Source organism: Caloenas nicobarica, chromosome 28 (assembly GCF_036013445.1).
Source record: "Caloenas nicobarica isolate bCalNic1 chromosome 28, bCalNic1.hap1, whole genome shotgun sequence".
Lineage (NCBI taxonomy): Eukaryota > Metazoa > Chordata > Aves > Columbiformes > Columbidae > Caloenas > Caloenas nicobarica.
The window spans coordinates 3,533,034-3,547,268 of record NC_088272.1 but is presented as its reverse complement, the minus strand read 5'-3'; the positions used below and the strand labels follow the sequence as shown (position 1 = coordinate 3,547,268).

The window sequence follows — 14,235 nt, the reverse complement described above, 5'->3', positions numbered from 1 at the left end:
AACATGGTAGTTAATGAGTTAGTTGTGTTTATATATATCCTTTCCTATCTCTCTGTCTAAAACAGTTCTTGTGTGGATGTCCCTTGTGGATGGTGGACCTCATTAGACCCAGCTTACACACACAGTTGAGGAAAGTGGTTTAGTGTTTATGAAATTGTGTAGTGTTTACACAGGAGAGCAGGTGGGAGCTGGTGTGCAGGAGCTGCAGCATCCACCTGCAGAGCTCAGTGCAGAAGTCTGACGTGAGGAAAAGTGATGCAAGTCTCTGGTGGCCAAGGAGGGAACGGGCAGACTGGGGGTGGGCGGTGAGCAGCAAGGGTGTCCATACAGTGTCCAGCCTCAAGGGACTGTTCTTCTGCCTGTCCAGATGGCTTCAGGAGACCCTCTGGATCAATGTCCGTTGCAGAATGCTGCTGTCACTTCTACACACTGAAAAATGACAGAAAGTACCCTTGAAAGAAAAAACCCTCCTTTATGAAATCTTCTTTGAAATCTTCATCAGTAAGTGTCCCATTGAAACCTCTCCAGTTAGTTCTACAAGTCTTGAAGACTGGAAGAAAATTACAGAAACATCACTCGTTAGAGATTTCTGTGTTTTAATGAGCCCCATGGCGTATTTGGTGCTGAGTCCCTGAACCTCAGATACCAAGGACAGACTGAAGAATCTCCTCAAGAAGTCCAAGTCAGAAGCAAAGCCCAAAGTACCTTGAAGCATTAATGGGCCCCACTGAGGGCTGTTACTGACAAAGCCTCCCCAGGGACTCGTTAGAGCAGATCATTGGAGGCAGTGATTGCATCAGGCAAAGGCAAAGTGCAGCAGCTCTGATGCTGAGAAAGACATTGATTTGTTTGATGAAGGAGAATGGCCAAGCCTTGACCCCCTGCCCCTGGGAAGGGAGATCCTGCCACTCACATGTGTGTCTCAGGGCTCTTCCTGGGGATGTGGGGATGATGCCCAGTGCAGGACAATGGTGTGACACTCCCTGGGGGGTGCAAGGAGGCAATGGGGTGCCATGGCCATGACAACCATGTGTCTCCTCTTTGGCCTCGCTGTCGGGGACATCGGCCATAGCCAAGGGGACAAAGACCTCGGGGCTTTCAGGGACATCCAGCCTTGCCAGCACCCTTGGCCATCTCCACCACGGTCCATCCTACACTGTCCCAGGCCTGTGGCTGTTTCCCCACAGGCTGCAGACACCCCATGCGCTTCCCCAGATTGTTCTCACCCTGGTGTGTCCCCACCTGTGCTGCTGTCTCTCCATCCCCACCAGCTGTTCCTTGAAACACAAAGCCATGGCTGATCCAGAGTCCTTCTGAATGACCACAGCACTGTGCTCAGAATGACATTTCTTTGCCCTGAGGTCCACTCTGGACCTCCAGAGCTGCAGTTTCTGATGGTTTTCCTTTCTCATGTTGTTTCCCTCTACCAAAAAAAAAAAAACCAACCCCAAAAAAGTGCCATCATCTTGGAAAGTGATTTTCAAGATTTCTGAAGCTACTAGTACTCTTTCTTGTCGTGGTTTTACCACAGCCACCAACTAAGACCATGAGAGCTGCTCACATCCTGCTCCCGGTCTCCAAGTGGGATAAGGGAGAGAACTGAAGGGGAAGGGAGAAACCTGTGGGTTTAGAAAAAAAAAATAATAAGACAATAAAAATAATACACTACTACTACTAATATACTAGAATATACATAAAGTAAAATATATGATACTCAGTGCAATCCCTCACATAACTCCAGTTGTGCCAAACAGACAGCCCAAGAGAAGGGAGCGCCCTGGTCCTGAACAGCTGATCCCAGCAAGAGAAAGTAAAAGTGCGAAAGGCCCAAGGGCCAACTGCAAAATGGCAGAACGGCAAAAGGCCAGACTGACATCGAACACTCCAGCTGTGTGACTCCTCCCAGTGCAGCCCAATGTGCTCATGGGCATATTCCTGTTTAGCACCACTGAGAACTGACTGAACAGCCAGGCTCAGAGGGTTGTGACCAGCGGCACAAAGCCCAGCAGGAGGTGCCATGAGGAGCACTGAAGGACATTGAATCCCTATCCAGCATCTCCTCCCCACAAGTGTCTCTTGGGTCCCTGGAACCACCTCAGTGACAAGGGGGAGAGCACTGCCTGTATGGGGTGGAGGAGATGGGGTCTGGAATGAGGGTCCTGGGGCAGTTTCTCCTGGTTGTTCGTGCAGCAACAAGCTGGGTCGGATATTTGGAGAGAGGAACTCTTCCTAAGGGCCTCCAGTGGGCATGGGGATGGTCTACAGTTTCCTGCATGCTGCCTTTTCTGGTGGAGATCAGAGGCTGCCGGCCTTTTAGAGGACCCAGGACAGGCCTTGTCCTTCCCCTGGTCACGGATGGACCCCAGTTCTCCAGCTCGGCCCCAGCTCAGGAGCCTTGTCTAGGGGTGACTTTTGGGGTAAGGTTGACAAGAGGGGTGCATAAGTTTGTCTTAAGGACATGTGATGAGCACCAGGACTGAAGTACCAGAGGAAAATGATGTGGCTTCTGGGTGAATACTTTCTTCGGTGCAAATCCTGACACAGGGTCCCAGACTTGCTTTCCATGCCACCCTTCACGAGGGATGATGCACTAAAAGATGGCAAGTGGGGGACACCAATCCTTCTCCAGCTACTTCCCGGGCCTGGTGAAGCACCAGGACAGCAAGGACTTCTGGCCCTGCACCCTGAACTCTGGGTATTATCTTGGGGCAGCTGAACACCAGCATTTTTCTCTCCAAGGCAATTTCCAGCCCCGGTCAGCTCCTGTCTGATCTCCCCCCATCCCTCTTCTGATCTGGTCTGGTGCTCCTGGCCCCTTCCCTCTGCTCCCCACAGGGCCCCAACCTGGCACTGATGCCCTACAGAGCAGGTTGGCTGCAGGACCATGGGGTGACTCCACACTGGTTGTGCTGCACAGTGAGGGACACAGATGCAACTGCATGGGCTGCACTGTCACTGAGCTCTTTCCCGGGGGTCTAAAGCTCTGGAATGGGTTCAGAGCATTTCTTGGGACTCATTGGGTTTTCTGCTCATTTTGGTTCAGCAATCCTTTCCTTCTCCTTCAGGTGCCTGGAGATTGGTGCAGGAAGACGCACCCTGTCCCCTTCCCATGGACAGAGGTAGGCTGACCAGCCCGTAATTATTCAAATTGTCCTTCCTGCCCTTCTTGAAGATGGGTTTGACATCTTCCTTTCCCAAGGACCTCAGAACTTCTCTGATTCTGCTGTCACTTTTGAAAGCACAACCCAGAATCATGGGCAAGGGTGATGTAGCAGACAGGAGCACTTGCAATGAGCCTGTCCCAGCAGCTGAGATGAATCTCCCTGGGCCACTGAGGTTTATTCCTGGAGTCACACACAGAAATGCCAGGATTCTATCAGGCATCTGTTTCTGAGCTGGTCTCAGGACTGCTTATGCACCCAGGGATGCTCAGAGACAGCGTCTGTCCCTTTTACACACAGAGGCAAGAGTCACAGTGGGTCTCTGGCCTCCTGCTGCCACTCCAAAGGGACGAGATACACCTCAGCCCTGTGGTGTGTCACCCTGCTCTGCACTCATCTGAGATGTCCCACATCGTGAGGAATGGACACGGGGATAACAGTCCAAGGAAGAAGATCCCAGTGGGTGGTTTCCCATGGGCTGTTACTCTCAATGAGAAGTGACCTCGAGACACTGTCTGTCCCACAGGCATTCATGGAGCTCCCAGGAACAGCTGATGGTGTTTGTGCTCACTCGGTTTCATCTCACCTCATGTACATGATGCGTGTGCTCACATCTCATTTGTACAATGCAAACATGGACTTCTGACCTACTCATTCGGTGTCCATCCGTTTAGGGAAGAGTAACTTCTGTGAGCTGGGGAGAGAGGCCAGTGCTGGAAAGGGAGGTTGTGAGGGGCCAGTGCATGATGATTGTCCTGGGGCAGCTTCCACGGGGTGTCCAGTGCACAGGGGCACAACCCAGCCCCTACTCTGCTGGTCCTGCAGGTCTCTGGCAGGAGGCCTGGCTGTGAGAGGACACTGCTGTGTGCCCAGCCCTGCACACACACACTGTGCAGCTGTACACTGCTGTTTGCATCTGTGGCCACCTTCTTGTGCATGTTCTTGACAGAAACTTGAAGAAGACCTAAGCCTTCCGACACTGCCCTGAGGAGATCACTCTTCTTTATAGAAGTACTGTTACAGAGGCCAGCTCTGTCACAGCAGTGCCCATGGCCTGTCCCTGCCTGCGCTCACAGGACTGACACACAGCAGGACGGTGACCAGGCTGCCAGAGCACTCAGGCCTTGCACCAACACAAGGGATGAGAAGGAGAGTGTGGGAGTGGAACGAGAACAGCTCTGGAAGGCCAAGCGCTGGTGCTCCCTGGCAGAGCTGCCAAGCGAGAGCTCTTTCCCCTTCCACCCATGCACACAGGAACTGTCCCTGCAGCTTGAAAAAGGTCTTGGAGTTCGGATGTCAGCAGAAAACAGTTTGCCGGAGAGCCCTTTATTTTGCTTAAACACAGAGAGCATGATTCCTCATGGACACAGACACTCAGTGAGAAAAGAAAAGCAGGCAGTGAACTAAAAATGGAATTACAGTATTATCATAAGAGAAAAACACAACTAGAGACAAAAAATACTGCACACAGGATGAACCTGCAATGAGTTAGACTATAACTCGTATGTAGAAGAAGACAGAGACAATTTATAGCTTCGGAAGAAATCCAGTCATCAGTTTCCACAGGGCATCCTTGAGCTCCTGGTTCCTCATGCTGTAGATGAGGGGGTTCACTGCTGGAGGAACCACCGAGTACAGAACAGACACCACCAGGTCCAGGGATGGGGAGGAGATGGAGGGGGGTTTCAGATAGGCAAACACGGCAGTGCTGACAAACAGGGAGACCACGGCCAGGTGAGGGAGGCATGTGGCAAAGGCTTTGTGCCGTCCCTGCTCAGAGGGGATCCTCAGCACGGCCCTGAAGATCTGCACGTAGGACACCATGATGAACACAAAACACCCAAATGATAAACAGACACTAACCACAAGAAGCCCAGCTTCCCTAAAGTAGGACTGTGAGCAGGAGAGCTTGAGGATCTGTGGGATTTTACAGAAGAACTGGTCCAGGGCATTGCCCTTGCACAGTGGCAGTGAAAATGTATTGGCTGTGTGCAGCAGAGCACTGAGAAACCCAGTGGCCCAGGCAGCTGCTGCCATGTGGACACAAGCTCTGCTGCCCAGGAGGGTCCCGTAGTGCAGGGGTTTGCAGATGGCAACGTAGCGGTCGTAGGACATGATGGTGAGAAGTGAATATTCTGCTGTAGCACAGAAAAAGAAAAAAAAGAGTTGGGTAGCACATCCTGTATAGGAGATTTTCCTCGTGTCCCAGAGGGAATTGGCCATGGATTTGGGGACAGTGGTGGAGATGCAGCCCAGGTCGAGGAGGGCGAGGTTGAGCAGGAAGAAGTACATGGGGGTGTGGAGGTGCTGGTCACAGGCTATGGTGGTGATGATGAGGCCGTTGCCCAGGAGGGCAGCCAGGTAGATGCCCAGGAAGAGCCAGAAGTGCAAGAGCTGCAGCTCCCGTGTGTCTGGGAACGCCAGGAGGAGGAACTGGCTGATGGAGCTGCTGTTGGACATTTGCTGCCTGTGGGCATGAGGACCTGTGCAAGGAGGAAAAGACAGTGACGGTTTAGATGAGACTTCTCTGGGAAAAACCAAAGTCATTTCCCACAGACCCTCCCACAAAGAGACCCTTTTCTTTTTCCACGAGAACGTCCTGGCTGGAGCCCTCGTCGGTGCTTGATGAGTGTGCAATGAAGAGCAGGGTCTCTGCCCAGGGGCTCTTGAGGAGTCAGCCTGAGCCTGTGTGATGGGGTGGGGCAGGGGCCAGTCCTGGGGTTCAGCTTTGTCAGATGGAACCGCTCCTGCTGCAGAAGGGACTGTCAGCATCTGTACCCGCAGGGCTGAGAAACTGAGTTTGAGAGGTTTGGCGTTTCTACAGCTCCTTCTCCTCTCACAGCCTGGGGAGTGTTGTTGGGTGTCAGAAACCCTCAGCATTTCTGCTGCACTCAGGGAGAACAGAGCGAGTCCTGCGAGACCAGAGGATGCCTGTGGGTCAGTGCAGAGTGAGGGCAGCTGCTCTGTCTCTCTGTCTTGCTGCAGCTGCCCTGGGCTGGCACCTTTCTGAGATGGAGGCTGATCACACTGCTTTCATGTTACCCTGAAAAGCCATTGGGCACTGCTGAAAGCAGAGGGACCCACCTCAGACCACAACATGTCTCACCCTATCCTAAGGTTTCAGTATCCCATGTTTCTCCCGGAAACCACGGGTTTCACAAACCCAACAGCATTTTCTCTGTCACAGCATCTCTGTGCTCCTCCATGGGGCTTTCACATAAAAGGACAGGTTTGCATCCTGGAGGGTAGCTCAGAGCTTCTAAGGAAACTCCCAGGAGATGTCCAAAAGTCCTAATGCTGGCATTTGATTCAGGGAGAATCAGCTCATTCCCCAGCCCCACACACTGCATTGCCCACAGCCCCACAGCTCAGAGCAAAGCTGGGACACGTGTTCCCATGGACACAGCTGCAGGAAAGGACCCACAAGATCAGGCTGTGACTCTGCAGCTGAAACTCCCATCCCCAGAGAGCCTGACAGCAAGAGCCAGATCACAACAGCAGTGACCCAGAGCAGTGGAGCAAGAAGGAAACTACGGTGAGGGTGGGTGTGAGAGAGGCCAGGGCAGAGGCAGCCGGGCACTCAGACAGCGTCACCCTTCCCCAGCTGTGCAGCCACCTCCCACACACCAGCATTGCCGGGCAGCTGCTCTCAGCCCCTGTGCTCTGCAGAGGGAACTGGAGCTCTGGCTGCACAGGAGCTGCTTCATGCCTTGGAGCCCCCGGCCCTGAGGGCAGAGGCTTTGCTGGGTGGGAGAGGAGGCGAGGGGGCTGCTCACAGGAGGGATCTGCACTGCAGGGGATCATACGGAGTTTTCTGTGTTCTCCCTCCATAACAATTCCAGGTTTAGTTTCCTCTCATTTCTGATCATTTCCCTGCTTCCTGGAGATTTTCCCCCTGGGAGGTGTTTCCCTGTCCATGTCTCTTCCCTGTCAGTGCTCACAGACCATCCCACCCTCTGTGCCCTCACCCTGGCCTTACAGATCCTGCCTGTTCACAGGGCACTGCCTGGAGGCATCTTCCTGTTTGCAGGTTGGAAAACAGGACAGGTCAGACTAAGGCTGACGGGTTCAGCAGATGTGATGCTGGTGCTGTGCACAGGCAGAGCAGCGGCTGAAGGGATGTTATGAGGCTTCTGGCAGACATACCGATCACTTAAAGTTGCAGTTCAGGAGTCTCAGTGACTTTTTTAAGCAGGAGGGCTCATTTTCCTTCTCTCTTTTCCTGTACCCCTCACCGCTTCAGATAGGAAACTGAAAAGGCAGGCTCAGGAAAGCTCCCTATCTGTCTGGTAATCCTTGCATTGATCTTCTGCTTGAGGCATCCACTTGGAAAAATCCTGGGGGTGATCTGGAGCTGTGAGCAGCCCTGACCCACACAGCACCCCCTCAACAGCAGAAGCACCTTTCCTGCCCTGATAGGGGTCGCTCCTTCCCCCCACAGCTTCTCCCCACAGCACCGTGGGGATCTCCCCGGGCAGGCTGAGCGCTGACCCTGGCAGGCGGCAGAGTCCCTGCCCCGGCACAGCCCTGGGGTGCAGGGGCCCTGCTCTGCAGGACAGCCCTGGGCACCCCTGGGTGCTCACCAAGCTACACAGCTGTTCAAAATTGCCTGACAAGAGCCCCCTCCTTACAGATCCCTCAAGCTGTGCCTGTGCTAACTTGAGGAGATGCCTCCAGGAGCTGCAGCTGCATTGCCCTGCACCCAGAGACTTACCATGGCAAGGGCTGCAAAGATTTCTCCTCCAGTGAGCTCTCAGTCATCCTCCCCATCCTGACCACCTTTCATCTCTCTCTGCCTTGCTCGTCTCCCTGAGATCCCCAGGCAGAGCCCTCAGCCCTGCTGCGCTTTGTAGAGGAGCTGCTCCTGGGCAGAGCTGTCTCTCTGCAGCGCTGCCGCTTGCCATGAGCTCCCTCTGTCCCAGGAGCCCAGCCCAGCTCAGCAGCACAGGAGCAGCCCAAGGCACTTTAATGACCCCTCTGGTGGGTTTGGTGCTGAGTCCATGAACTTCAGACCCTGGAGGAAGCTGAAGAACCCTCTCAAGAAGCCCAAGTCAGATTCAAACTCCGAAGTTTCTTGTAATGTTAATGGGTTCCCCTGAGGAACACTACTGAGGAACTGACCCCAGGGTCTGGTTAGAGAAGAAAACTGGAGGCAGAGATGACAGGTCAGGACAAGCAAGGTGAAGGTCTCTCTGATGATCAGTAAACCTGGATGTGTTTCATTAATCAAAGGGCCAAGCCCTGACCCCCAGCCCTGGGAAGGCAGATCCTGTCCCTCCTACGTTGCCCAGGGCCCTTCCTGGGACAGTGTGATGTGGGGCTGTGCAAGGCCAAGGGCAGGACTATGGTCCCACACCTCCCAGGTTCCTGGCTGGGGACAAGGAGGCCATGAGGCCCCTGTGCTGTAAGGACAAGGTGTCTCCTCACAGGCATCAGAGCTGGAGACAACAGCCACAGCCAAGGGGAGAAGGAGCTCATGTCTGTTGGGGCTTTCAGCCTCTTTACGTCCCTTGATCATCTCCACGACAGCGTGTCCTATGCTGTGGCATCCCCTGCACCTCTTTCCCTGCGGGCTGGACACATCCCCCCTGCTGCCCACCTTGCTCTTGTCTGAGCATCTTCCTTCCTTTGCTGATCTCTGTCCATCCTCCCCAGCTGTTCCTTGAAGCACAAAGCCTTGGGCTGATGCAGACTGCCTCTGGGTGACCTGCTCCACCACAGCACTGCCCTTCCACTCACATTCCTTGCTGCTCATGTCCAGCCTGGACCTCCCCAGCTGCACTGTGTGCCATTATTTCTTTCTCATGCTCTTTCCCACTACGAAGAAAACCTCCACCATCTCGGAAACCACCCTTCCAGCACTCTCAGGCTACTCCTACACTGCTGCAGCCTCCCCAGCGCTGCTGGGCCAGAGCAGCCCAGGTCCCTCAGCATCCCACACCATGTGCACAAGGTCCTGACCCCTGCCTTGGCACAGCCCTGCACTCTCCAGTTCCTCCCTGCTTCTCCAAACTGGGAGCCGCACACTGGCACACACCCATGTGTGTGGGGTCCCACCAGTGCTGAACCGAATGGGATGAGAACTCCAGGTGTCTGGGTGCCCACGCTCCTCCTCATGCAGCCCTGTGTGCAGCTGCCTTGTTCATGGTGAGCGTGCAGCACGGGCTTGTGTGGCGGCCCTTGTAGTGCCCAGGCCCTTCTCCTCAGGGTCCCTGCTCAGCGTGTCAGGTCCTGCTCTGTCCTGATGGATGGGGTTATTCTCCTGCCCCGATACAGGACTGGCCGCTTCTCCTTTTGAAACTCAGGAGATTCCTGATGGTGGAACCCCAAAGTTTCTCAAGGTCTGGACTCTCCCTGGACTGCTCCAGCCACGGTCCCTCCAATTCCAGCCAGGGCAGGGACCACTCGCCCGGGGAGCCCCCGGTGCCCCCTAAAGAAAAGGGGTTCCATCAAGAGTTTATTCAAGCAAAAAGAAATAATTTCCAATTTCCGTAGCACAGTCTTTCAGTGCTGCTTTCGCCTCCTTATCCTGGTGCCTCTCCCTGACTGCCGTGCCCCACTTTCGGTGGCACCAGATTTTTGGGGGGCATCGCCATGTGCCCCCACAGCCCCAGGGCTTTGTCATTGGTGCCCTCACTCACAAGGGAAAACCCATCTGGTCACTCCCCACATAAAGGAGCTCCATACATCCAAGCAACTTCTTCACTCTGAGGGAATCCCACTGCTGACCCTTCCAGCCCGTCTCTCCTGAAAAGCCTGTACCCAGCCATTGCAGCACCCCAAGCTGTGTGACTTGTCCCACCACGCCTGGCGGTGACTCCATGGGTGTCAAACAGCACAGGCTGCAGCTTGTCCTGGCTGTGCCCTTGGCTCAGGGCATCAGTGCACAGTTGGGCTGTGGCACCTCAGCTGTAGCACCCGGCCAAGCTCTGAGAGGCTTAGGGAAATCTGGTGGGTCTCAAGAATCCAGGTCCCCATGTGTGCAAAGGTTTGACTTCAGAGCAGAGCAATGTCACAGTGGTTGGCAGGTGGAAAGTTAGGGCTGAAATTGGGCAACAGGAGAGTGAGCAAGCCCTGCTGTCCCCAAGGCCAGAGAGAAACAGGGCTGGGAATGACAGACCTGGAAGGAAACGTGTGTTTTGTCAGTGGCGTCTCTGCTGCCCCTGAGGTACTTGGGCAGACGTGTCACTGATCTCTAGGAATGACAAGGTGCTGCCGACAGGCCCAATGTGACAATGGTGTGTCTGTCCCTTGATTATGTTCTCAAGGAGTTGAGAAGAGGGTGGTGAAAAGAAAAAAAGGAGATTTGGAAGTGTTGCTGTACGCATGGATACCGCGGTGTGATGCGCTTCCTATTCATGGGCTGCCCTACATCTACTGGATAGAGAAGGGACAGATCTTGTGATGCTTCAGAGGTGGGAATGAGTTTCTTGCACAAAGGCACCGAATCTGTCTGCAATGCTGTCTGGGGTGTCTGTCCCACACTCTCTGTGGATGGGGATGGCTGCCCTGGACAGGACCATTGCTGTCCCTGCCCAGTGCATGTAGGGGTGTGCGAGAGCCTTGGCACCTCACGTAACACTGCAGGTGTGTAACTGGCATTAAAGGGAATAACTGCCCTGAATTTGATTTGTCAATAGAATATAGAATAATTTCAGCTGGAAGAGACCCTCAGGATCATCGAGTCCAACCATAACACAACTCTAGCACTAAACCATGTCCCTAAGAAACCCAATTAAATGTCTTCTAAACACCTCCAGGAATGGTGACTCCACCACTGCCCTGGGCAGCCTGTTGCACTGCTTTTCCATGAAGAAATGTCTCCTAATATCCAATCTGAACCTTCCCTGGCACAACGTGAGAACCTTTCCTCTCATCCTATCACTTGCTGCTTGGGAGAAGAGACCAACACCCACCGCGCTACAACCTCCTGTCAGGTAGTTGTAGAGACCGATAAGGTCTCCCCTCAGTCTCTTTTTTTCCAGGCTAAATGGCCTCATGTCCCTCAGCTGCTCCTCATAAGACTTGTGCTCCAGGCCTGTCACGGTCCATTCGGTGATGGACTCGTGATGCTTCATTTACCTTGATCTTGAAGTGCAAAATTAAGGCAATCAAAAAGCCAAGAGGTTGTAATTCAATCATCAATATTTCTTTATTTATTTTGCCCGTAAAGCGGCACGTGATAGAGAGAGTGGAGAAAAAGGAAAGAAAAGAAAGGGGGAAAAAAAAGGGTTGGCTACCACTTCGAGATCCAAAGGCATCCCTATGGTCTCGGGTGTCGTGAGAAGAGTCCTGCCGGTTCTCCGTTGTGATCCGTGATCCTTTGGTGGGGAGAGCTCAGCGATGTCCCGTCGGGAATCGTCTTTCATGCTTCTTCACCCCGCTTCGCTCCCATGGATTGAGGCCAATCTCTGCCTTTGTTTCGCAATCCAGGCTGAACTGCGCAGGCCCGAAGAGTCCCCGCTTCGCTTGCCAGAACCCGTCTGTGCCTGCATCGCCTCGGTTCAGGGGTCTCTTACTGGTCCATTGGGTGACCTCAAGACCTTCGTCAAGCCTCTGTGCATGCTCTTCTTCACTGGCCTTAGTAGCAGGGAGGAGGTGGGGGCAAGTTTGGCTGAGGCAGTAGGTGAAAATCCATCTTCTGCACAGCAGCTATAGTCCCCAGATCGAAAGACCTGTAGAACACAATTCCTTTTAGGAGGTGGGGGCAAGTCTGGCTGCGGCAGCAGGTGGAATCCGTACAGCAGCCATTGTTACCTGTAGCCCCCGGGTCAGAGAGACCTGTATAACACAACTTTTTTCGTCAGGCCTCTCTCCAAGTTATTGCCCAATTCTTTCTATCAGGGCATCTGTTCTCCAAGTCCCTGATGGCGATGTTCAGGCAAATACTGTTCTTTGGACCGACTCCTACACCTTCCAATCCCTGATTTCTGTGATTCTGTGAGATGGAGGGGCCAGGAGAGGGAGATGTGAGGAGATGGATGGGTGAGGAGATAGACACACCAAGAGAGGGAGGGTCAGGTGGGTGGTGGGTGAGGAGCTCGGGATGGACAGATGGACAGAGACACCAGGAGATGGAGGTGGAGATGGAGATGGAGATGATGGAGATGGACATGGAGATGGAGATGGAGATGGAGATGGAGATGTAGGTGGAAATGGAGGTGGAGATGGAGATGGAGATGGAGATGGAGGTGGAGATGGAGATGGAGATGGAGATGGAGATGATGGAGGGACCAGGAGGTGGGTGAGAAGGTGGGGATGGACAGATGGACAGATGAGGGTGGAGACACCAGGAGATGGAGACGGAGCGTCAGGTGGGTGGTGGGATGAGGAGATGGAGGGATGGCCATGTGGAGGGACGGATGGATGGACAGATGGATGATGGACAAGTAGACGCTGGCCAACTAGATGCCCCCTGCTGGGCCCTCCGCCCACTCACACGTCTTGTTGGGTGACACCAACTTCCTGGTGGCCCCAAAATGGATCCAGATGAACTTCCCTGGGAGAGCAGCAGTGGCCACTGCCCCTGGCAGGCCCCACCCACAGGCCCCACCCCCTCCACTCACCAATCAGGAGGAGTTCGTGGGAGATGTTAGGGTCTTGTGTTTTCCATCCTCCAGATGAGGTTGGATGAAGTTGGGAAGATGTTTGGGGGTCTCAGTTGGGGTTCAACATCCTCCAGGTGGGACAAAGTTGGGGAGATCTTGGAGTCTTGGAGTTCAACCTTGTCAGCGTGAGGTGGGACAACATTGAGGGAGATGGTTTATGTCTTGGGTTCTCCATCCTTCCAGGGGAAGAGGGATGAATTTGGGGAGATGTTTGCGGGTCTTGGTTGGGGTTCAACATCCTCCGGGTGGGACAACACTGGGGGAGATGTTGGGGGTCTTGGAGATCTCCACCGGCTAGATGAGGAGAGATGAAGTTGGGGGAGATGGTTGGGTCTCGGGTACTCCATCCCTCAGGTGGGACAACACTGCGGGAGATGTTTTGGAGTCCTGGGTTCTCCACATTCCAGATGAGGTAGGACAAAGTTGGCAAAGATGTTTGGAGTCTTGGTTGGGGTTCAACATCCTCCAGGTGAAGAAGGCATGAAGTTGGGGAAGTGTTTGGGGTCTTGGGGTTCAATATCCTCCAGGTGGGACAAAATTGGGTGAGATGTTGGGGTTCAACATCCTCTGGATGACGTGGGACAACACCGCAGGAGACGTTTGGTGTCTTGGGGTTCTCCACCCTCTAGATGAGGTGGGACAATGTTGGAGAGATGTTTGGGGTCTTGGTTGGGGTTCAACATCCTCCATATGAGGTGGGGTGAATTTGGGGAGATGGTTGGGGTCTTGGGATTCTCCACCGACTAGATGAGGGGGGACAAAGTTGGAGAGGTGTTTGGGGTCTTGGGTTCACTATTCCCCAGATGGGACAACATTGGAGGAGATGTTTGGTCTCAGCTGGAGTTCAACCTCCTCCGGGTGAGGTGGGGTGAAGCTGGGGGAGATGTTTGGTCTTGGGTTCCAACATCCTCTAGATGAGGTGCGGTGAAGTTAGGGAGATGGTTGGGGTTGAACATCCCCAGGTGAGGAGGGGGTAAGTTTGGGGAGAAGTTTTGAGGTCTTGGAGTTCAATACTCTCCACGTAAAGTGGGATGAAGTTAGGGGAGATGTTGAGGTTCTGGTTGGCCCAAGGGGTCCAGACATGGGACATCGGGGCCTGGGTGGCACAATGGAGCTGGAGATGGGACATCATAAGACTTAGTGTCCCCAAAGTGTCCATGAATAGGACATCCTGAGTCTTGATGGCTTCACAGGGTCCAGGGATGTGACATCTTGGCCTGGGTGGCCCGAAGTGTCTGAGGATGGGACATTCTAGGTCTTGTTGGCCTAAGGGGTCCAGGGATGGGACATCCTGCTCTGCATAGCCCTGAGGATACAGGGATGGGAAATTTTGGCTCTTGATGGCCCAAGGGGGCTGGAGATGGGACAATTTGAGTCCAGGGATGAGATATCCTGGGTCTGGGTGTCCCAGGTGGTCCAGGGATGGGACATCTTGGTCTTGGTGTCCCAAGATGGTTGGACATGGG

General features: G+C 53.9%; 1 protein-coding gene across 1 annotated transcript; it reads right to left on the bottom strand.

Moving 5' to 3' along the window:
• Positions 1 to 4,688: 4,688 nt before the first annotated feature.
• Positions 4,689 to 5,456, bottom strand: LOC135999388 (olfactory receptor 14J1-like; the record flags this gene model as incomplete). Its single annotated transcript, XM_065652944.1, has 1 exon — positions 4,689 to 5,456. A coding segment is annotated over one exon (768 nt), but the record flags the coding sequence as incomplete, so codon positions are not given.
• Positions 5,457 to 14,235: the final 8,779 nt, after the last annotated feature.